Source organism: Lathyrus oleraceus, chromosome 3 (genome assembly GCF_024323335.1).
Source record: "Lathyrus oleraceus cultivar Zhongwan6 chromosome 3, CAAS_Psat_ZW6_1.0, whole genome shotgun sequence".
Lineage (NCBI taxonomy): Eukaryota > Viridiplantae > Streptophyta > Magnoliopsida > Fabales > Fabaceae > Lathyrus > Lathyrus oleraceus.
This window is the reverse complement of record NC_066581.1, coordinates 35,528,986-35,551,206: the sequence shown is the minus strand read 5'-3', so window position 1 is coordinate 35,551,206 and position 22,221 is coordinate 35,528,986. Positions and strand designations below refer to the sequence as shown.

Genomic DNA, 22,221 nt, shown 5'->3' with positions numbered 1-22,221 from the left:
AAAACTTCCTCCAATTTCATTAGTCATGGTATTGAGCAACCATGACATTACTAAGCTGATTTCCAGCTGCCGTTTCTCGAGTTTGGGATAACCTTTATCTGAACTTATGAATTCTCCTATGATTTAGCTTTCCTTCCCTTTTTCTGGAAGTTAGATCTTCATTGACTGCACCAATTGATTTTAATTCAGGCCATTCAATTTGTAATCAATGATAGGAAGAAAGTGCCTCTCAACCAAGCTGTTGGCTGAACCCTGTGATTTGCTTTCTTCCATGGGTTTAATATGTATACTAATCTGACTTAATAGTCAGGGAAATAATTTATCGCGGCATTAATTTAGAATAGTTCTATTTACATTAATGTTTGTAACTGCTGCACAATCATAATTATGTAACGGCTGCATAATGATTATATGATTATGATACTCTTCAACAAATTGTTTAGCCCATCTGGCGTATCATTTCTAGAATTTTGGGCACTTATTTTCTTCAAATTGAAACAGTAGCATCTTGGACAATTTAAGTATTTTCTTTACCATGGATCATAGTCCGAGTAATGCCATTGCCATAGCAACACATGCCTGCTAATTTTTGCTGTTTTGACTTTTGAGAACATCACAAACAGGAAGATGTGTTAAATAGGTATACTGTAGGCATTACAGTTTTCCTGGAATTAGATAGCCCCCATATTAATCCTTCAACTATTGTTTGTAAAATATGATTACAATTATTATGAAATTATAAGAAACGAAGAGTTCTTCTTAAATGTCCCTTGGACGTCTTCCGATTTAACTTTATATTGTGCATTGGCTTCTGCTCACGTGTTCTAGAAATTTTGGTGTACACTTATATTTCATCAGACTTTTTCTGTCAATAAAAAATAAAATTTAAATATGCATTGGATAAAAAATCTTACTGTTTTGCTGATTCTTTCTGTTGTCAAATTTCTAGAGGAAGAAGACACCACAGTTTTAGTTGTGGCTACAATAGCATGGGGACTACGCAAGTGCTCACATGTTATAATTTTAACATTGATATTTCTTATTGCAATAAGACCCGGTCTTTTTCATGCTGTTTATAGTAAGTTCAGTGTCCAGATTCTTCCTATGTTATTTCTATATTTGTTTATTGATATACTTCTAATGAGGAATTGCTCTTATTTGTATTTTCTGAAAGCATGAAATGCGGATCCATTATTTACCTCATCAATTTTGTAGGCTATAATTTTGATCCCCAATTAGTGTGTACAGTTTTATAATATTAGTGAACCACACTTCCACCTCCACATGTTCAAATATATTGGAAAAAATAGGTAAAAATTGTTATATTTTATTCGTCAGCCTTAGACTGATTTATATAGTGAAGATATAATTATTACAATTGATTTTCTTTTTAATAGAGAATAAAAAAAAATAAAGGTAGTATTAAAGGCAATAATAAAACCAAAAATAATATATTTTCCAACCCCTCTCAAATTGGTGCATAGATATATATCATTACCCAACTTGTCTATCAAATACTCAAAAGTAGGTCTTGCCAAACTTTTGGTCAGGATATCCGCAGTTTGTTGATTTGAAGTCACGAAGGATAGACATATGATTTCCGTATCTAACTTCTCCTTTATGAAGTGTCGATCAATCTCGATATGCTTAGTTCTGTCATGTTGAACTGGATTATTAGTTATGCTAATAGCAACTTTACTGTCAGAGTACAATTTCAATGGAAGTTCAATTTTCATCTTAAGTTCTTCTAGGACTCTAAGGATCCATAATCCTTCACAAATACCTTGAGACATAGCTCTAAACTCGGCCTCTGCACTACTCCTTGCTAGAACTCCTTGTTTCTTACTCCTTCATGTCACAAGATTGCCCCAAACATACGTACAATATCCAGAGGTTGATCTTCTATCTGTGACTGAACCTGCTCAATCGCATCGGTGAAGATAGACACATTTCTTTCACTAGTCTCCTTAAAAAATAATCCTTTTCCAGGATTTCCCTTCAAATATCTCAGTATCTTATAGACTGCCTCAAGATGTTCCTCGAAAGGAGAATGCATAAACTGACTCACTACACTAACTGAGAAAGCAATATCAGGTCGGATGTGTGACAAATAAATCAGTTTCCCAACCAATCTCTGATATCTCCCAGTATCAACAGAAACATTACCTTCTTCTCAAAGTTTAGCATTAGGATCCATAGGGGTATCTGCAGGACGACATCCACTCATTCCTGTTTCTTTCAACAAGTCTATAATGTATTTCTGCTGTGAAACCACAATACCATTTTTTGACCGAGGAACCTCCGTACCTAGAAAATATCTCATGAATCCCAGGTCCTTGATTTCAAAGTCTACTGTCAATTTTTCTTTTACTCTTGCCATTTCCACTGTATCGTCTCCAGTAAGGACAATATCATCAACATAAACAATCAGGACAACAACTTTTCCATCGTGGGAGAATTTTGTGAACAAGGTGTGGTCAGCCTGTCCTTGGATGTACCCTTGTTTCTTCATGGACTGAGTGAATTTTTCAAACCAAGCTCTAGGGGACTGCTTTAATCCATACAAAGACTTATTTAGTTTGCACACATTTGATCCAAATTTGTTTTCAAAGCCAGGAGGAATGTCCATATATACTTCTTCTAGATCGCCATTAAGAAAGACATTCTTAACATCTAACTGATGCAAAGGCCAATTCATGTTAGCAGCAAGAGACAAAAGAATTCTGACAGTATTCAATTTTACAACAGGAGCAAATGTCTCTGAGTAATCTATACCATAGGTCTGAGTAAAGCCTTTAGCCACCAAGCGAGCCTTGTACCTTTCAATTGACCCATCTAAATTATACTTCACATTAAACACCAATTTGCATCCAACTGTCTTCTTGCCACCTGGTAGTGACGTAACACTCCAAGTTTTGTTCTTTTCAAGAGCTTTCATCTCCTCAAGTACAACTTCCCTTCACTTTCGAATTTCTAGAGCAACCTGTACACTTTTTGGAATTTCTACACTAGACAATTTTAAAGTGAAGGCAGACATAGATGAAGACAAATTTGAATATGATATAAAATTGGACATGAGATATTTAGTGCAAGATCTGACAGGTTTTCTAATGGCAACAGGATCATCTCTATCAGGATACAAAATACGACTCTCAGAAACAGAGATAGACTTACATTTTCTTTTGTTAGGAAATTGATCATTCCCCGGTTCAGATTCCTGACAGTGTTGAGATGTGGACTGGTCCTTTCCTTTATGGTGCTTTTTCACAAAAACCTTTCCTTTCCAAATCCTATTTCCTAATTCAAATTTGTTTTGTTGAAGTGACTCATTATTTTGTGGCATTTCAATTAGATCATCATTATCATCGTTTTCAGGATTCTCATTGTTTTCTACAAGAGAAAATGTAGGCTCGGATTCATAAGGTTCCTTACTCACGACAGGAGTAGGATCAGATAAAGAATCATAACCATTTTCTGTTGGTGCAGGTGTAAAAATCTCAGAATTTTGTGATACTGACAAAGATAAGTTATTTAAAAAACTCATTTCCTCAATTTGAAACGAGTCTTCGTTTATCTCCCCCCCTTGAAGATGAGTGTCATCAAAAAAAGGTTTATTTTCAAAGAATATAACATCCATAGTGACAAACATTTTCTTATTTTTTGGATCAAAACATTTATATCCTTTTTGGATTGGGGAGTACCCAACAAAGACACATTTTATAGCACTTGGCTCAAGTTTTCCAACATTTTTATGTTCATGAACAAAGGCTGTGCAACCAAAGATTTTTAAAGTCAAATCAGTTAAAACACGAGTACTAGGAAAATGTTCTTTGAAGACATTATTAGGAGTTTGAAAATTGAGAATTTTGGATGACATTCTGTTAATTAAATACGCAGCTGTTAAAACAGCTTCGCCCCACAAATAATTTGGTACTTTATTTGAAAAAAGTAGAGCTCTAGCAACCTCTAGTAAATGTCTATTTTTCCTTTCGGCCACTCCATTTTGTTGAGGAGTATTAGGACATGAACTTTGCTACACAATCCCATTTTTTAGAAAAAAATCACATAGGATAGTGTTAAAATATTCTTTGTCATTATCACTTCTAAAGAATTGGATATTTATTTGAAATTGATTCTGCACCATTGAAAAAAAATTCTTTACAGCCTGACAAACATCTGATTTCCCCTTTAAAAAGTACACCCAACATACTCTTTTATGGTCATCTATAAATGTGATAAACCATTTTTTGAGAGAGAGTGTACTTGTACGGTTAGGGCCCCAAACATCACTGTGAATAATCGAAAAAGGTTTTGATGGTTTATAAGGCTGTATTGAAAACTGAGAACGATGATGCTTTGCAAATTCACATGCTTCACATTTAAATGAAGAAAAGTTCTTATTGTGAAATATCTTAGGAAACAAGTGTTTTAAGTAACGAAAACTAGGATGACCTAATCTTAAATATCATACCATACTGTTGTCATCTTTATTATTCAAAACAAAAAAAGACTCAAAGTAGGAACTTATTGTTTTTGAAGGTAGTTGTGATGCAGATTCAATGTCAAGGTAGTAGAGTCCTCCACTCTCCTTAGCACTGCCAATCATCTTCCCCGAGTTCAAATCCTGAAAGACACAGTGAGATCGGAAAAAATTAGTTTGACAATTTATATCTTGGGCTAATTTACTGACGGACATTAAATTACAAGATAAATTTGGAACATGAAGGACATTTTTAAGAGTTAATATTGGAGACAGTACAACTGACCCTTCACCTGCAATGGCTGAAAAAGAGCCATCTGCGATTTTTATTTTTTGATTACCTGCACATGGACTATATGAAGAGAACAAAGTAGATTCACCTGTCATGTGATCAGAGGCACCTGAATCTACTATCCAAGTATGACTGGGACTGACATTAAGAAATACAGAATTACCTTTTGTTGCTATAGAGCAAGAAGGGGTTGGAGACTCGAGGAGTTTGTACAGTCTGTCTAGTTGCTCCGTAGTGAGTGGAAACTGAGACGGAGGAGGTTGCTGCCCTTGATCAGAATTACTAGCCTGAAATGCACGACCACTTTTCTTCTTTCAGTTAGGAGGTTTGCCTTTGAGCTTCCAACAAGTTTCACATGTATGCTATTCGCGCTTGCAGTGATCACACCAAGGAACTTTGTCTGACCTTCTTCCCTCGTCAAGATTCCTAGTAGCCAGAGCTGAGCCTTCAGATTCAGAATTTCGTGGTGTCTTGCCCATCATAATTCCTTGTCGTGCCTCTCCCCTTCTTATTTCTACAAAAGTTTCACGAAGAGTTGACAATGATACTTTTCCTAAAACTCTACCTCTTACCTCATCAAGGTCTTTATTGAACCCAGCGAGAAACATGAATACACTATCATTTTCTTGCCTATTGAGAAACAAAACACTGTCTTCTATACACCTCCAGTTGTCATCATAGCAGAGATCTAACTCTTGCCACAGTGTCAACAACTCATTGTAATAAGCAGTTACACTCCTGTCACCTTGTTTCGCATGCCATAACTTTGATTTTAAACCAAAAATTTGAGAGGAGTTTTGAATATCAAAGTATGTTTCCTTAACAGCTTCCCACACATTCTTTGCGGAATGTAAAAACATGTAAGGCTTACCTATTCCAGTTCCCATAGAGCTTACCAGCCACGGAATAATCAAGGAGTTTTCCGATTTCCATTGTTTGTAACGAGGGTCTCCTGTTGCCGGTCCAGCTACTGCTCCTGTTAAGAAATCAATTTTCCTTTACTCTCCAATACCAACTGAACGGTTTGAGCCCATTCATTATAGTTATTCCCATTCATTTTAGGGATACTAACCTTGAGGGAGTATGAGGAACCCTCTTGATCATTACCGTCTATGTTGGAATAACTGTCACCAAAAACAATGTCGTTCCTGTTTCCATTGTTGCCGTCGTTACTGCCATTATTTATGACCATCGGCGGTTCCTCTCGTACGCCGTTTCCACGTCCACCGCCGTTTCCGCGGCCGACGCCCGACTCAGGTTGCGGTTGTTCGCCATGGTTGATCCATTGTAGGCCTGTGATGGGGAAGACCACCTGTTGTTGTTATTCGCCATAGGAGGCTAAACGGGTATGTGAATCAGGTGGAGTAAGAAAGCGGGTCGAACAAAAATATGTTAGAGGAAAGCTTTATGGTAACCCCTAACCCAACAAAAATAGGTTGAGGAAAACTTTATGGTAACCCCTAACCCAGTGCTCTTAACCTAACAAAAATATGTTGAGAAAAGTTTTACGGTAACCCCTAACCCAATGCTTTTGATACCATATTGGAAAAAATAGATAAAAACTGTTATATCTTATTCGTCAGTCTTAGGCTGGTTTATATAGTGAAGATACAATTATTACAATTGATTTTCTCTTTAATGGAGAATAAAGAAAAATAAAGGTAATATTAAAGGCAATAATAAAACCGGAAATAATATATTTTCAACAAAATAACTCACGTTTTTAATTAAAGTTAATAATAAGTTCTATAGTGAATTGCAACTTATTGTTTATTCATGTTTTCAAGAGTTTAAAACTAACTTTTTTTAAAACATTGGTTATTCACTAACTTTTCTATTTTGCTTAAATAAAGAGAGTTAAAACTAACTAGACATTGATCACATTTAAACTTTTTTGTAGCATTGTCTTTGGAGTAGTCTGAACTGTGTCAGTATTCCTAATTTACTGATTGCGCATACTTTCTGCATGCAGTGATTTTCTTTTTAATTTATCTTTTAAGCAATGCAATCAACAGCAAATTACGGCAAGCTGTTATCCTTTTATGTGAGGCGCAATTTGCACTTCAGTTCATTCTTCGGCTTGATTTGATCTCCAAACATTTAGACCAGAAAGGTTCATATGCTTTTCAAATTCTCTCACAATTAGGTAAACATTTTCTTCTTTTGTTAATGTATAAATACACTTTTGTTATGCCTATAAACAGAAAAAGGATACTTTTATTATGCCTGTCAGACATTTGTTTGTTTTTGGGGTCCAAATTTAAACTGTGTTTCCTTCAATAAAGTCATTCTATTTATTTATATTATTATTCATGTGAATGTTGCAGGCATGCTTAATCATATCCATTCAGTGGATTTCTTCAAAATATCGATTGTTGCCTGCTTTTGTGCAATTCATAATCACGGGCTTCAAACACTTCTTACATTTTCAGCTATTGTGCGACACACATCTTGCCCACCAGTCGGGTTTAACATTTTGAGAGCTGGCTTGATCAAACCTGTCTGTTTATCGGGTTATAGTCCAAGATCTAGTGAAGGCCAGGGAACTCATGGTACAACTATTGCAAATACTGACTATTCCCTAGTATTTTCATATCATTTTATTTTAGTATATGCATTTCTTATTGTGCTAAGACAATAATGCTTCCATTGCTTGATTAGTGTATGCTACATATTTAGACGAAGTGTGAATGTCAATATTCTAATCATTCTATTAATTATTCAGAGAGGAAGACCATATCATATTTGAAGGTTATAAGGCAGAAGTTCCTTTCTGCTTATCGGTCATGTGGTAAATACATTGCCTTCCTGACAATTCTCCTCAGTGTATACCTATGCACACCAAACTATGCTTCATTTGGTTACTTATTCTTTCTTCTACTGTGGATAAGTGGAAGGCAAGTTGTAGGGAAAACAAGAAAGCATCTCTGGTTTCCTATGAAATTGTATGCTATATTTGTGTTTTTCTCAATTTACAGCGTTGGTGTCTTTTCCAGCTCAAAGATATGGTTTCCTGGGATCATTGGTTTTCAAACTGCCTTTGGCTATGACCCAGAAGCTTCAGTGTTACAAAACATTTGGGAACCCTTGGCTGTTTTGGTAGTGATGCAGCTGTATAGCTATGAAAGGAGGCAGAGCAAAAGTTCTGGGTCTAGTAACTATGATGCACCTGAAATAAGACCTTTTCCTTTTACCAGACGTCTGTTGGTCAGGCATACTGATAAGATACTATATTTTGCCCTGATTTATGCATCTATATCACCTATAAGTGCATTTGGTTTCCTGTATCTTGTTGGTTTACTTAACTTCTTAAGATTACCAAAGTCTTCTCAGATCCCTGCAAAAGTATTTCTAGTTTATTCAGGACTTCTTATAATGGTGGAATATCTTTTCCAGATGTGGGGAGATCAAGCTAAGATGTTTCCTGGCCAAGATCACTCTCAGTTATCCTTACTTATGGGTTTACAGCTGTATAAGCCTGGTTTTAAAGGTTTAGAGTCAGGGTTGAGGGGAAAGGTTGTGGTTATTGTAGCATGTATACTTCAATACAATGTTTTTCGTTGGTTGGAAAAGATGCAATTTGTTAACGGAAATGGAGATAGATGGAACGAGCCTTGTTCTCTATTCAGTCCAGTTGATGATCCTAATGAAACTCCTAGTTCACCAACAATTAAAAGAGGTACAAGAAGTCGTTCATGGCCAACAATTAATTCTGTATTATCCCTAGGGCTAGATTCAGCGCAAAGAGATGGAGTAAAAAAAAATCAACTTTTACATTTCTGGGGGAGTTCAAAGGATAGCTTGAAGTGGAACAGAAAGCGGCTTCTTTTCTTGAGAAAAGAGAGGCTGGAAATGCAGAAGACTGTTTTAAAAGTATCTTTGACGTTCTGGATAGAGAACATGTTCAATTTATTTGGTCTTGAAATCAACATGATTGTTTTGCTTCTTGCTAGCTTTGCTGTGTTGAATGCCATCTCCTTGCTCTATATAGCATCACTTGCTGCTTGTGTTTTTCTACATCGGCTACTCATTAAAAAGTTATGGCCTGTTTTTGTTTTTCTATTTGCTTCTATCATCACTATTGAGTACTTGGCTATCTGGATGCATCTTGCTTTCGTGCACCAACAGATTGGCGAACAAGTACCATGCCGTGACTGTTGGAGAGTATCAGATATATATTTCAGTTACTGCAAAAGGTGTTGGCTAGGTATCTCTCCATTAATGCATGTTTCTTTATGTGTGTTCAGATAGTTGACAGCAGGTATATGTCTTGTGGATAAACATGTAACACATGTATAAGAGTCCCAAACCTTGTTTTTGACACTAGAGGATGTTTATAAGTCAGGACTGGATAGTTTTACTATTTATTACGAGATAACTTTTCCCCAATAATTTATTTTAAGTGCCTTCACTGCAGGAATTATTGTTGATGATCCTCGTATGCTTATTAGCTATTATGGGGTTTTCATGTTTTCATGTTTCAAATTCCGGGCTGATCAGGCATCTACTCTCAATGGATTAGAGATGTATCAGAAAATACTGTCGCAATGGAAGTCTGCATCTGTACTGAGTGATCTTTCTTTTGAAACAAAAGGATATTGGACAATTCTTGACCACTTGAGGCTTTATGGTTATTGTCACTTGTTAGATTTCGTTCTTTCATTAATTTTGATTACAGGAACTCTTGAATATGACATGCTGCATTTTGGCTATCTTGGTTTTGCTCTAGTTTTCTTCCGAATGAGGCTAAAAATACTAAAGAAAGGAAATCAAATCTTTAGGTACTTAAGGATGTACAACTTCGTTGTTATCGTCCTGTCTCTTGCATATCAATCTCCTTTTGTTGGTGACTTTAGTGAGATCAAAAGTGGTTACATAGAACGGATAAATGAATTGGTTGGATTTCACAAATATGATTATGGTTTTCGAATTACATCAAGATCATCATTTGTGGAAATCATCATATTCATGTTAGTATCACTACAGTCATACATGTTCTCATTTCCAGAATTTGTTTATGTATCAAAATACCTTGAGAAAGAACAGATCGGTGCTATACTGCGGCAACAAGAGAAGAAAGCTGCTTGGAAGACTGCTCAGTTACAGCACACACGTAAAACTGCAGTGCTGAAGCATGCCCGAAGCTTGCAGGTGGAAAAGATGAAATCAGAGATGCTAAACCTTCAAGACCAGCTCCATAATATGAGCACTGATGCAAACTGTAGTAACGCTTCTCTCGAAATAGATGGCCTACGAGAAAGAGGAAATTCTTCCTTAGATTTTCATAGGGAAAGCGAATTCTGGAAGAAAGACCTTGATATAAATACCGAGTCAACAGTCCCAAATAATGTGAATCAATCTCTATTGAGTGAAAAATCTGCAAGGCCACTGGCACCAGAATATTGGAAGCATCCAATTGATTCACCTCATGGAATTGTTGACGTAAAGGATAGAACTGAACACAATGGTGATTTTGATTTAAAAATAAGGAACCGTTATAAACTTCGAGTCAGGAAAAATGCTTTAGTTTCAGCTGTACATTTCATAGGAAAAGGAGTATCTCAGGTGCAGTCACTTGGAAATATGGCAGTTAGCAATCTAATGAACTATCTGAAGATAGAACATGAAGAACTAGAGTCAACTGACGATTCATCTGATGATGAGGAGTACTATGAGATTGAGAATCAGAATACTGGTGCAGAACCTCTGGAGTCTACATTTTCCTTACACTCTGTCAATGATCATACTGGGCCTGATACTGCTTATCTTCAAATTGGCATTATTTTCCGTTGCATGTGGTCCCGAATGAGGTCGAATAATGATGTTGTTTGCTATTGCTGCTTCATTCTAATATATCTATGGTCCTTCAGTTTACTTTCTGTGGTCTACCTAGCAGCTCTCTTTTTATATGCTCTCTGTCAAAATACTGGTCCCGGTTACATATTTTGGGTTACTATGCTGATATACACTGAGATGTGCATTTTGCTTCAATATTTGTATCAAATCATTATTCAACACACCGAGTTTGAATTCCACGTGAGCTTACTTCAAGAATTGGGGTTCCCTGCGAAAAAAATAACATCATCTTTTGTTACAAACAACTTACCATATTTTCTAGTATATATATTCACTCTCTTGCAAACCTCCATAACTGTGAAAGACGGTGGTTGGACAATCGCTGCAGATTCCAGCTTTAGTAAGAGAAGAAATCAAAACTTCATAGAGGATGTAAACTGCTCCACCTTCCAAGATAGATTAGAGAGATTATTCCTACCACTGAAAAATCTACTGAAACGGTTGGTCAGAAGCCTCTGTAGGTACTGGAGATCATTAACTTGGGGTGCAGAAACACCCCCGTACTTTGTGCAGCTGTCTATGGAAGTTAATATGTGGCCTGAAGAGGGAATTCAGCCAAAGAAAATCGAATCAAGAATAAATAAGTCACTGAAGATATTGCACAATAGAAGATGCAGAGAGGATAAACTTTTCAAGTTGCACTCAGCAAGTAGGGTTCGTGTACAGAGCATAGAAAAAAGTGAAGAGAATGAAAACTTGTGTCTTATTGTTTTTGAGGTGTTATATGCCTCCCCTTCAATTGAGTTTACTGCTGAAGAATGGTATAGCTCATTAACTCCAGCAGAGGATGTATCCAATGAGATTCGTAAAGCTCAACACATTGGTATTTTCAAAGAAATTGGGTTTCCATATCGAATAATTTCCATCATTGGTGGTGGGAAAAGGGAAATAGATCTGTACGCCTACATCTTTGGGGCTGATTTAGCTGTTTTCTTCTTAATAGCCATATTTTATGAATCAGTTATGAAAGCTAACAGTGAGTTTCTTGAAGTCTACCAGTTTGAAGATCAGTTCCCAGAAGATTTTGTATCGGTTCTCATGGTAAGAATTGTTCTCAGACGTATAACATTGATGCTTTATTTGTGAATTGTATCAGATATTGTAAGTCCTATTACTGTTTCTATTGGCTGATCATTCTCTTGATGGAACTTAGGCTATCTTTGGATATATAATGATGAAGGAATTGAATGGAACGGGATATAATATTAGTGTTGTTTGGAATTTTTTTTTATGAAACACCACAAAAAAGACTTGTTCTACCCCTTATCCTGAGTTAACGGGGGAGAAAAAGAAGAGTATTCAAAGGAATGGAATGTACTCCATCACATTCCATTCCCTAGTTCCTATTTTAAACAATGCAAACAATAAATCCTAGTATTATTTGATTTTATTCCACTCCATATCATCCTTTTTCATCAATCCAAACATAGTCTTACCGTTTATGTTGAATGCGTTTATAAGTTCATTAGTTCAAAGTATGCCGATTTTCAATTATTTGATAACAACATTTATCTTACTTCATGCTTCATTAATATTGCAAACATTATGATAGATTCATCAACACAGATTAGGGGAAAGTATTGGGTAAGTTTAACCTCAATTTTTCAACAGAAGACAATAAAAGAAACCTATTAACATGCTACCAAACAAAAAAGTTGTATGGGCTGAAAGGTTGTTGGGGTTAGCCGTTTGGATATCCCAAAGAAAAGACAACACTAGAAAACTGCTAATTTCTTTTCTTCCAAGGGCTCACATAACTTCTGTTCATAAATTTTCAGAAACTTGGTAGTGTCTTTCTATGTCAAAGTCACCCATTTCATTTGTTCTTATAAGATGCATAGTTCAATACATTCCACTGCTTGATCCATTTGACCAACGAATATCAACTTTTTGAATCTGCCATATTGATAATAAAATCTTATGTCTAGCTAGTTACTCAGCGTAAAAACTTTATCTTGCAGGTTGTCTTTTTCTTGATCGTGCTGGATCGAATTATATACCTCTGTTCATTTGCAACAGGAAAAGTTATTTTCTATTTATTCAACCTTGTTCTCTTCACATATTCAATCACAAAATATGCTTGGGACATGGATCCTTTGCACAGATACTCTGGAAGATTAGCAATTCGTGCCATTTATTTTACAAAAGCAATTTCACTGGTTTTGCAAGCAATGCAAATTCATTTTGGGATTCCACACAAAAGCACTTTGTACAGGCAGTTTTTGACAAGTAGTGTTTCACGAGTTTATGTTTTGGGGTTTCGACTTTATCGAGCTATACCTTTCCTCTATGAATTGAGATGTGTGCTAGATTGGTCTTGCACGACAACATCTTTGACTATGTATGACTGGCTAAAGGTATGTATGTGCTCAACAGTCTCCATATTCTTTTTTTACGATAATTTTTTATTGATGTTACTGTTAGTATATTATGAGTTATGCCGTTCACATATTAATATAGAACTCCTTGTTTTGCTATTCTTGAACAGTTGGGGTAGAACATTTGGACATCATTAATGCTTGTGATTGGTCATTGAATGAAAATCTGGAAAATATCATTTTGAAATAATTCCAAGAGTCTTATTATTAATGGTGAAATGTGAATATTAGGGACTACTGACTTAGTATTTTGAGAAAAAAAAAAACTAGCAATTTCTCAACAGTTTATGATATAATTTAAACTTTCATTAATCTATATTATAATGAAGTTAAAGCTTTAATTTTATTATAGAAATTAGAAAGAGGACCAAAACATGTCACTACATGATGGACAATTTTGGCAAACCAAAATTGTCAGGGTAGCACCAAAGAAGGAAAGAAGTCATGGAAAATAAGCTGTCACAACTAAAAATTATAATTAATGAAGAAATGTTGTAGCCATGCAGAGGCTGAATTGCGATCCGTGTCCCATGGTTTTTGTGAAGTAATATAGGTTAAAAAGTTTATGAATGAATTGAAGATCTCTAGCCCAAAACTAATCGAAGTCTATTGTGATAATAAGACCGCTATTTCCATTGCCCATAATCCTGTCCTACACGACAAAACGAAACATGTTGAAGTGGACAAGCACTTCGTTAAAGAAAAAATTGATAGTGGTGAGGTTTGTATGTCCTATGTGTCAACCACATGTCAAGTAGTCAAGTAGCAGATGATCTCACAAAGAGTCTTTCAAAGAGACAATTCAATTACATGGTGAGCAAGCTTGCAATGAGTGACATAGACATGCCAGCATAAGGGGGGAGCGTATTTATCACATTATGAATTAACATTTATAGGGAGAATAATTCCTCCGACAGGGAGAATTATTACTCTAATTTTCAGGTTAGAATAGTATTCTATTTTCTAACTTTTGTACTCTATAAATACCTTTCATGTAATATTTACCAAATCAAGGAAAAACATTTATCATTTGTGTGTTTCTTTCTATAGAGTGAGACTCTTCTTCACCTTACACGTTGATTTTGTTGATTTTGTAGATTTGTCATAGTCATATTATGGAACTAAACATTCATGGACTTGTAATTTTTAAAGCAAAATCTTAATATATTGATGTTAATAGTTTCAGAAACAGGCACCTGAACTAAAATTTGATAGTTACCAGTATCTTAATATTCATGTATTAATAATACTCCAGCAAATTAACGCATTTCATTCAACAACTTAGATTCATAACTCCTATAACACCTTTGCTTTTTCGTTATCTACTTCTGATAAGCAGTTTGCGTTTTTATCCCATTTATATCTTTTTAACAATCTAACTTTCTTTCTAGCTGGAAGATATTCATGCAAGCTTGTTTCTTGTCAAATGCGATGTGGTTTTGAATAGAGCCAGCCACCAACAAGGACAAAAACAGACAAAAATGACAAAGTTCTGCGGTGGGATATGTTTATTCTTTGTTTTAATGTGTGTTATATGGACTCCGATGCTGGTAAGAATAAAAAATTCTAATATCATCTTTTTGTTAAAATTAAATGTTCCAATTATGAATCTCATTTTTTTTGAGAGGAGTGCCTCAGAGGATTTTATTGTGATAAAAAGGTATTGTTCAGGCTAAAGGGGTTGTTTAATCGTACAACTTTAGGGCCAAAAATGTTGTATGAGATGAAGTGTGGGCAATAAAATTTCACCATGAGTAAGATTAGGACACCAGAGATGTAGAGAATATGGCTGGATCTCGATTTAGGTGGTTTGGGCATGTGTGGAAGAGACAAATAGATTACGAAGTAAAGGGAATAAATAAATTGAAGAGTATCCCAATTGCTAGGAGAAGAGGAAGAAAAATTATAAGAAAAACGGTCGAGAAAGACCTAGAAGTCAATAGTTTAGATAAATATATGATATAATAACAGCATTATGGACTCATTTGATTACATCCCCACCTTGTGAGATAATTTGTTCATTTCATTGCTTTTTTTAGATGAATATATCAGTTGAGATATATAGAAATTCCTAGATTTTTGGATTTAGCTTAACTCATTGTTACCAAACTGACTTGTAAGTTATAAGATAGGTCTTTATAAGTTATTTTTAGATCAATGTTCTCTACGTCAGATTGCAGAAAATAACGGGAAGCTAAAAATCCTCCATTAAAATATGGTGGATGACGGAAGGGAAAATTGCGGAAGCATGGCAGATAAAAAAAAACATTATTATATACTCACAGAAAACACTAACAGCACCAAAAAAAAGCCAAAATACAGAATTCATAAAACTTAGAAAACAAAATCATATACAGAGGAGGAAACTAAAATTCATACATCAAATTCATTAAAATAGTAAATAAAATGGACGGGGCATGTCTTAGGTACCTCAAAACATTCAATTCATAAAAGACATTATAAAACAAAACTATCACCACTTAATAAATCAAAACACTTCTCAACAATTTTGTGCAAGTTTGAAAATTGCCCTTCTTTCCCATTTGATGATCTTTGGCTCCTTTTATTTCTCCCTTAATCAATTTGTCTAGAAAATACAGCGAGTAGAGTTTGTATATCCGTCTAAACCCCAGAGGTTATGGAGGATTCCTGATTTTCAAAAATTGTCTAAACTACAGAGTATAAAATAAAATAAAAACAAAAGACTTAAAAAAGAGAAAAAAAGATAGAGAAAAAAAACAGGGCTGAAGAAAAAACATAGTATAATAGAAAAGAGAGTAATGGGGAGGAGTAAAAAGGAAAAGAAAACAAACAAAACAAATAAAAGAATAAAAGAGAAATTTCTTTTTCGAAGAAGAGTACCAGATAGTTGCGTGATGCGTGAGAAGAGAAGAGGAAAAGAGAGATGCAGAAAAGTTTGTGGAGAATGGAAAGATTGCAGCGTGGAGAATGAAAAAGTTGTAGTGTTTTGGTTTTATAAATATTTAACTAGAGTAGTTATTAATATTAAATGAGGGTTATTAGTATTTGACCACAACTATAATTCTTTTGGGCCTGTTTAATGGTCGGGTAAAACATTTCCCATACAAGAATTGAGATTTAAAAAAACCACAATTTCTGCCATAAAGCCATGGTGCCGCAAAGCAAAATTTGTAACCCCACAGCTTTTTCATTGGCTATGTTGAATTTCTGCAACCGCAATCCGCCAGGCTGCCGCCATGGCCGCAATTTGACAACACTGTTTCAGACTTTATATCTTTTCAACGCGAGACTTTGGTTTTTCCTGTACGCCCTATCACACCCATCATTATGAGTGGATAATATGCGGGTCTTTGATACAAACTCGAATAATTTGGAATAGATAGTGTTTGGAACTGAATAATATATTTCAAGTATGTTAAAATTATAAGCACTAATCTCTTTATATAAGACTATTCTAATTTAATGGACCTAATTAATGGACTAAAAGCCCGAATATAAAATACTACTAATAGTAGTAAAAATAACTTATTTACAACACTCCCCCTCAAGCTGGTGAATGAATATCTATCATTCCCAGCTTGGAAATAATTTTTCCAAAGTTATTGTTGTTCAGCCTCTTTGTTACCTCTTAGTTAGAAGAAAAGCAAGGTTGTCTTGAGAAGAAACATATGGAGTGCAAATAAGTCCCCTATCTAACTTTTCTTTGATGAAATGTCTGTCAACTTCAATATGTTTGATTCTATCATGCTGCATTGGGTTATGGACTATGCTAATAGCAAATTTATTATTACAATAAAGTCTCATCGGTTCATCCCTCTTTATCTTCAAGTCTTATAATATCATTTTCAGCCAAAGTAGTTCACACATCCCTTGTGCCATTGCTCTAAATTCTGCTTCAGCACTAGATCTATATACAACACTTTATTTTTTACTCTTCCAAGTCACAAGATTCCCACCCAAAAAAGTACAATATCATGTAGTTGATCTTCTATCCACAATTGACACTGCATAGTCAGCATTACTATATGCTTCAAGACTCACACTTCCATTTCGTTCATACAAAATTCCTCTACCTGGAGTTCCTTTTAAATATTGCACAATTCGGAGCGTAACTTGTAAATGAATCTCCTTTGGATGGTGCATGAATTGGTTGACTAAGCTTACAACAAAAGAAACATTTGGTCTAGTATATGATAGGTATATAAATTTTCCAACTGTTAAGAGTTCCACATCGAACAATATATGACCTGAACATGTGTTTATAAATGGGGACAGTCCTCACTCTACCAACCGATTTTGTAGGGTTGAGTTAGGCTAAACCACACATTCTTAACATGGTATCAGAGCCTCGTTTAAGATCCGGTGGGTCACCCACCATTTATTTCCATGCTCCAGATGTCCAGTTCTGGTGTGAGGGTGTGTGTTAAGAGTCCCACATCGGACAATATATGGCCTGAACATGTGTTTATAAGTGGGGACAGTCCTCACTCTACCAACCGGTTTTGTGGGGTTGAGTTAGGCTAAACCACACATTCTTAATACCGACTAATCTTTGATACATTCTTAATACCGACTAGTCTTACCCGTCTCTTGTAAAAGACCAATAATGTATTTTTATTGAGATATGAAGATTCCTTTCTTAGAGTGAGCAACTTCAATTCCCAAAATACTTTCAGTTTTTCCAAGGTCTTAATCTCAAACTCTTTGACTAAGTGTTCGCCTAACAATTGCTTCTTCTCATCATCACCTGTTACTATAATGTCATCCACATACACTAATAAAATTGTTACTCCGCCTGTCTCAGAATGTTTGATAAATAGAGTATGATCTACTTGACCTTGTTTAAAGTCCAAACCTATCATATCTTTGATGAATCTTCCAAACCATGCTCGTGGTGATTGCTTTAGCCCATATAAAGTCTTTTTTAATTTGCACACAATGTTGGTGGTAGTAAGTTCACAGTATCCTGGGGTTCATCAAGTTCTCCATGAAGGAAGACATTTTTCACATCAAATTGATGTAAATTCCAATTATAATTAGCTGCTGAAGATAATATCACCCTTACGGTATTCATTTTAACAACTAGAGCAAATGTCTCTGAGTAATCTACTCCATAAATTTGGGTGAATCCTTTGGCAACCAATCCTGCCTTGTACCTCTCAATAGATCCATCAACCTTGTATTTTATACTGTATACCCATCTGCACCCTACAGATTTCTTTCCATTTGGCAGAGAAATCAATTCCCAAGTATTGTTCTTATTCAGTGTCTCCATCTCCAAGTCCATGGCCTATTTCCATTTCCTGTCAGACAATGCCTTAGATAAAGAGTTAGGTATTGTTATAGTGTTTAGACTTGTGAGGAATGCTTTATGGGTGGGTGAAAAATGTTCAAAACTTAGATAGTTGGATATAGAGTAAAGTGGCTTTTAAGTACATTTTGGTATATTTTCTAAGGGCAATTGGAAGATACAAATCCCAGGCATGAGAGGGGGTGCTAAGAGTCCCACATCAGATAATCTATGGCCTGAACATGTGTTTATAAGTGGGGACAATACTCAACCAACAAACCTGTTTTGTAGGGTTGAGTTAGGGCAATTAAGGGCAGACTGCAATTAAGGCGTAAATTCCAACCGAAAGCTTGTATTGTTTAACGAGATTGTACAAATATATATACAAAGAGAGAATCTCTCAAAATAAGGAAAAAGAGTAGGAATCAATGAAATGATATTAATAATAATAAATGGAGAGAATAATAGTACTAATTATGACTATTAATCAACAGAAATATAAAAAAGAACAGAGGCACAACTTCTCTTGATAGAATTACTGTGATGGCAAGTGTCTTCTGTGTTTGCTTGGCTTAACTAATTGAAATATCTCAGGTGGGTTATTTTATCCGCATCTATGACCGCTTTTTGATAGGTAGTATGAGTCCTGCATTTCCTAGAATTGGCAAATTTTCCTTTACCAGGACGCCAGCCAAACAAGTCCTCCACACAGTAACTGGCCAAAGAGTTGCTATTACTGTATATGGCCAATACGGGGAAGCAATATATGCCACAAGAGTTTGCTATACTGAATATTTTCGGGCCTTGAAAATTGTATCTTCAGAAAGAGAGAAGAAAGAAAATACATAAAGAATAGATGGCCAATGTCTTTGGCTCTTTGCTGCTTCCTAATAGGTCATGTCAAGACTACAACCAACACGTAGTGTTTCTCTTCTGGGAACGATGTAGCGCTCGGTGGTTCAGCCTGGATTATAGTTTTAAGATGTCTTGAGTGCCACAATGCAATTGTACATATTTCAAATTTAAATACCAAGGCTGACATGATATGCCTTTCTGACATTTTTCCAAAGGCTGTTAAATACTACTTTATTTTCTTTTAGATCAATTATAGAGTGGACACTTGCTGCAGTAATATTGGACATATTGTTTTCCCTAAATTATTTATTGAACTGTCACTTAGCATCATTTCTTCAAAATTACATTTCTGGACAGATGTACAGTAGCGGTAACCCAACAAACATTGCAAATCCGATCAAAGATGCCAGTGTTCGGATTGATATAAAGACATTAAGTGGGAGGTTGACATTGTTTGAGACTACTTTGTGTGAAAAGATATCTTGGGAAAGGCTTGAAGCTCGTGCAAGTTTGGATCCTCTGGGTTATCTTAGTGCATACAATGGCAACGACATTCAATTAATTTGCTGCCAATCAGATGCAAGTAGATTGTGGCAAGTCCCACCTATTGTGCAGGCTAGATTTATGAAGTCCCTTAGGTGGAATATGGACATTACTTTCTATTGGGAATTTACCAGAGATAGGCCTAAAGGAAAGGAAGTAGTGAAATATGAATTAACAATACAGGAGCAGGATCTTCCCACATCTTATGAAGTGGCCAGAGTCTTCAATGGTACTTCCAATAGTTTCCCGGTATTCAATATTTATCCCAGATATTTTCGGGTCACAGGCTCCGGAGATGTGCGGTCTCTAGAACAGTCGGTATGTATGTCTAACTTACAATGACCTAATTTTAGACTTGAACAAAATATCCAATCTAAGACCAAAAAAATGCTCCTTGTATTATTAATTGAACTGCTACGTTCATTCATTGGCTATGACTCAGATCTTAACGGGCATAACGTCTTTGAAGGTCGAGCTGGTTAGTGGGGATCTTGTCCTTAACCGCGGGGATCCAGAGTGGTGGTCTTTCTATGATCTCGACATCTCAGATTCACATGGATGTGGGAAGTTCCCGGGACCAATGGCTATAATTGTATCCGAAGAGACCCCTCGTAAGTTCAACTGAAGCTTTATTACAGCTACCTATCTTGTCGATATCCAGGAATCGAGGCAGAACTTATTTTCTTCTAAGATATGATTGAATATCTTAACTAATACCAATTTATCTATTCTCTTTGCTGCTCTAGAGGGCATTATCGGTGAAACTCTAAGCAAGTTCAGCATTTGGGGACTTTACATCACGTTTGTGCTTGCAGTTGGACGTTTTATCAGATTACAATGCTCTGATTTACGAATGAGAATTCCTTTTGAGAACCTTCCTTCTTGTGACAGGTGTCCAAGCAATTAGCTATATTATGATGAATTTATTGGGAAATTAAATGAAGTGGGTTCTGATGATTTCTATAATATGTTTATCGATGTAGATTGATGGCAATATGTGAAGATATATATGCTGCAAGAGCAGAAGGAGAGCTTGAAGTGGAAGAGATTCTGTATTGGACGCTTGTTAAAATCTACCGCTCTCCACACATGTTGTTAGAGTATACCCAGGCTGAATAACTTCTTGCAATAATTACGCGATTTTCAGTCTCCCGGTGCATCAACTTGCGGAATATTGATAATTGAGCATGATCTAATTCTCAGATGGAAACAGAAAAGCAGGAAGACAACATGTAAAGGCTGCTCAACTATATCATTCTCGGATTATATCTTTTACTGTATGGCTCCAGCCACTCGCAAACCATCAGGAGTCACTTGGGATCTTACAGGTGGTTCTGATTCCAGGCCATGCCATGCTCGGATCGAGAATAGGTTGAGGTCGAATATGCGCTTCAGCTTCAGGCATGTTAAAATTAATGTAAACCAAAATATCTTGCTTATTTAGGTAAATGTGAAACTGGTTGATTATTTATCACAAATTACAATCTAAATTCATATTTTCATTAATTATCATTTATTGACCTGATGGCTATTTTCTACAACTTCTTGAGCTTATGTCTAAAACTTTTTGCGCGGTTAGTGTAAAAATGGTTGTATAGAAAAACATTTGTTTTGCTTATATATGTAATGCCACAGTGCTACTCCTTAAGAGGTGGCATGTTTTCTGTAAAATATACTTTTACATTATTTAATTAATATCCGTCTTAAGAAAACAGAAGGCCGTGTTTCTATTTGTGAGAATATGTATAAGAACAAAACTCAGGTATAGTCTTACTCTTATTGGAGTTGGATACGTGGAGCAGGAAATTGTCCATTGTTTAAGTTGGTAATTGCAACAACTTACTCTTTTATATGTCGAGTGTTTTGTCTGACACTGCAATATGTATTATTTTTTTCATGATAGTATTGTGGACGAATTGTCCATCTCATCTCACGCCGCACCAATTAATTATATAAAACATGTACTAGTAATTCATAGAATTTTATTTTACACATTTTAAATATATATTTTGTTATTTGCATATTTATCATACATTCAATTAATGTGTTTTTATGTTTTCAATTAATGAAAATTTTTCTCTCCATTTGAATCATTTTGTTTCATCGGTGATATGTTTTTAATTTTTTATTAAAATTAAAATTAGACCCGCGATTGTTAATCAATTTTTATTTGTTTTGTATGGAGTTTTAATTATGATAAAAAAAATTCATTTAATAAATATAGATAATAAATTTATATTATAATAATTTATTATGAATTATAATTGAAACAATATAATGAATTTATAAAAAAAATGTATGATTGTAAGTTGAAAGTGATATATAAGATTTTATTTTGCAATTTTAAATAATTTGAAGAGATATCACTAACGGTTTATTTTTTTATTTTGATTCTAATGTATCTTTTTATATTTTCCTTCTTTTAGATATTTAATTATAAACCGTTGAAGATATGTATCCATTTTTCATCTTAAATAAAAATTAAACTTAATTTTCAATTATTATTGAATAAAATAATTATACAAATTTACGTTATATATGAGAA

The 22,221-nt window shown here is 35.1% G+C and overlaps 1 protein-coding gene and 1 long non-coding RNA gene across 8 annotated transcripts in view; one reads left to right on the top strand and one right to left on the bottom strand.

Annotated features, from left to right (window-relative positions):
- LOC127132326 (piezo-type mechanosensitive ion channel homolog) overlaps positions 1-21,192 on the top strand; it is a 29,523-nt gene extending 8,331 nt beyond the window's left edge. For 3 of the 6 annotated variants that reach the window (XM_051061259.1, XM_051061258.1, XM_051061262.1), the window contains 11 exons: positions 950-1,078; positions 6,745-6,918; positions 7,100-7,324; positions 7,498-8,979; positions 9,190-11,669; positions 12,590-12,985; positions 14,398-14,556; positions 19,491-19,994; positions 20,119-20,287; positions 20,423-20,567; positions 20,660-21,192. In XM_051061259.1, coding sequence (XP_050917216.1) covers positions 950-1,078; positions 6,745-6,918; positions 7,100-7,324; positions 7,498-8,979; positions 9,190-11,669; positions 12,590-12,985; positions 14,398-14,556; positions 19,491-19,994; positions 20,119-20,287; positions 20,423-20,567; positions 20,660-20,795 — 5,999 coding nt within the window. In that variant the 3' untranslated portion in view covers positions 20,796-21,192. Of the gene's footprint in view, positions 1-949; positions 1,079-6,744; positions 6,919-7,099; positions 7,325-7,497; positions 8,980-9,189; positions 11,670-12,589; positions 12,986-13,116; positions 14,013-14,397; positions 14,557-19,490; positions 19,995-20,118; positions 20,288-20,422; positions 20,568-20,659 lie in introns of those variants that run through there. The other 3 variants (XM_051061261.1, XM_051061260.1, XM_051061264.1) reach the window with 2 other exon arrangements.
- Positions 15,314-16,191, bottom strand: LOC127132327 (uncharacterized). Of its 2 annotated transcripts, none has more exons than XR_007806670.1 (2): positions 15,869-16,191; positions 15,314-15,678 (listed from the first exon to the last, which is right to left on the bottom strand). It is a non-coding gene; the product is annotated as an uncharacterized LOC127132327 (long non-coding RNA). The 2 variants fall into 2 exon arrangements; XR_007806669.1 differs by having other exon boundaries at positions 15,314-15,655.
- Positions 21,193-22,221: the final 1,029 nt, after the last annotated feature.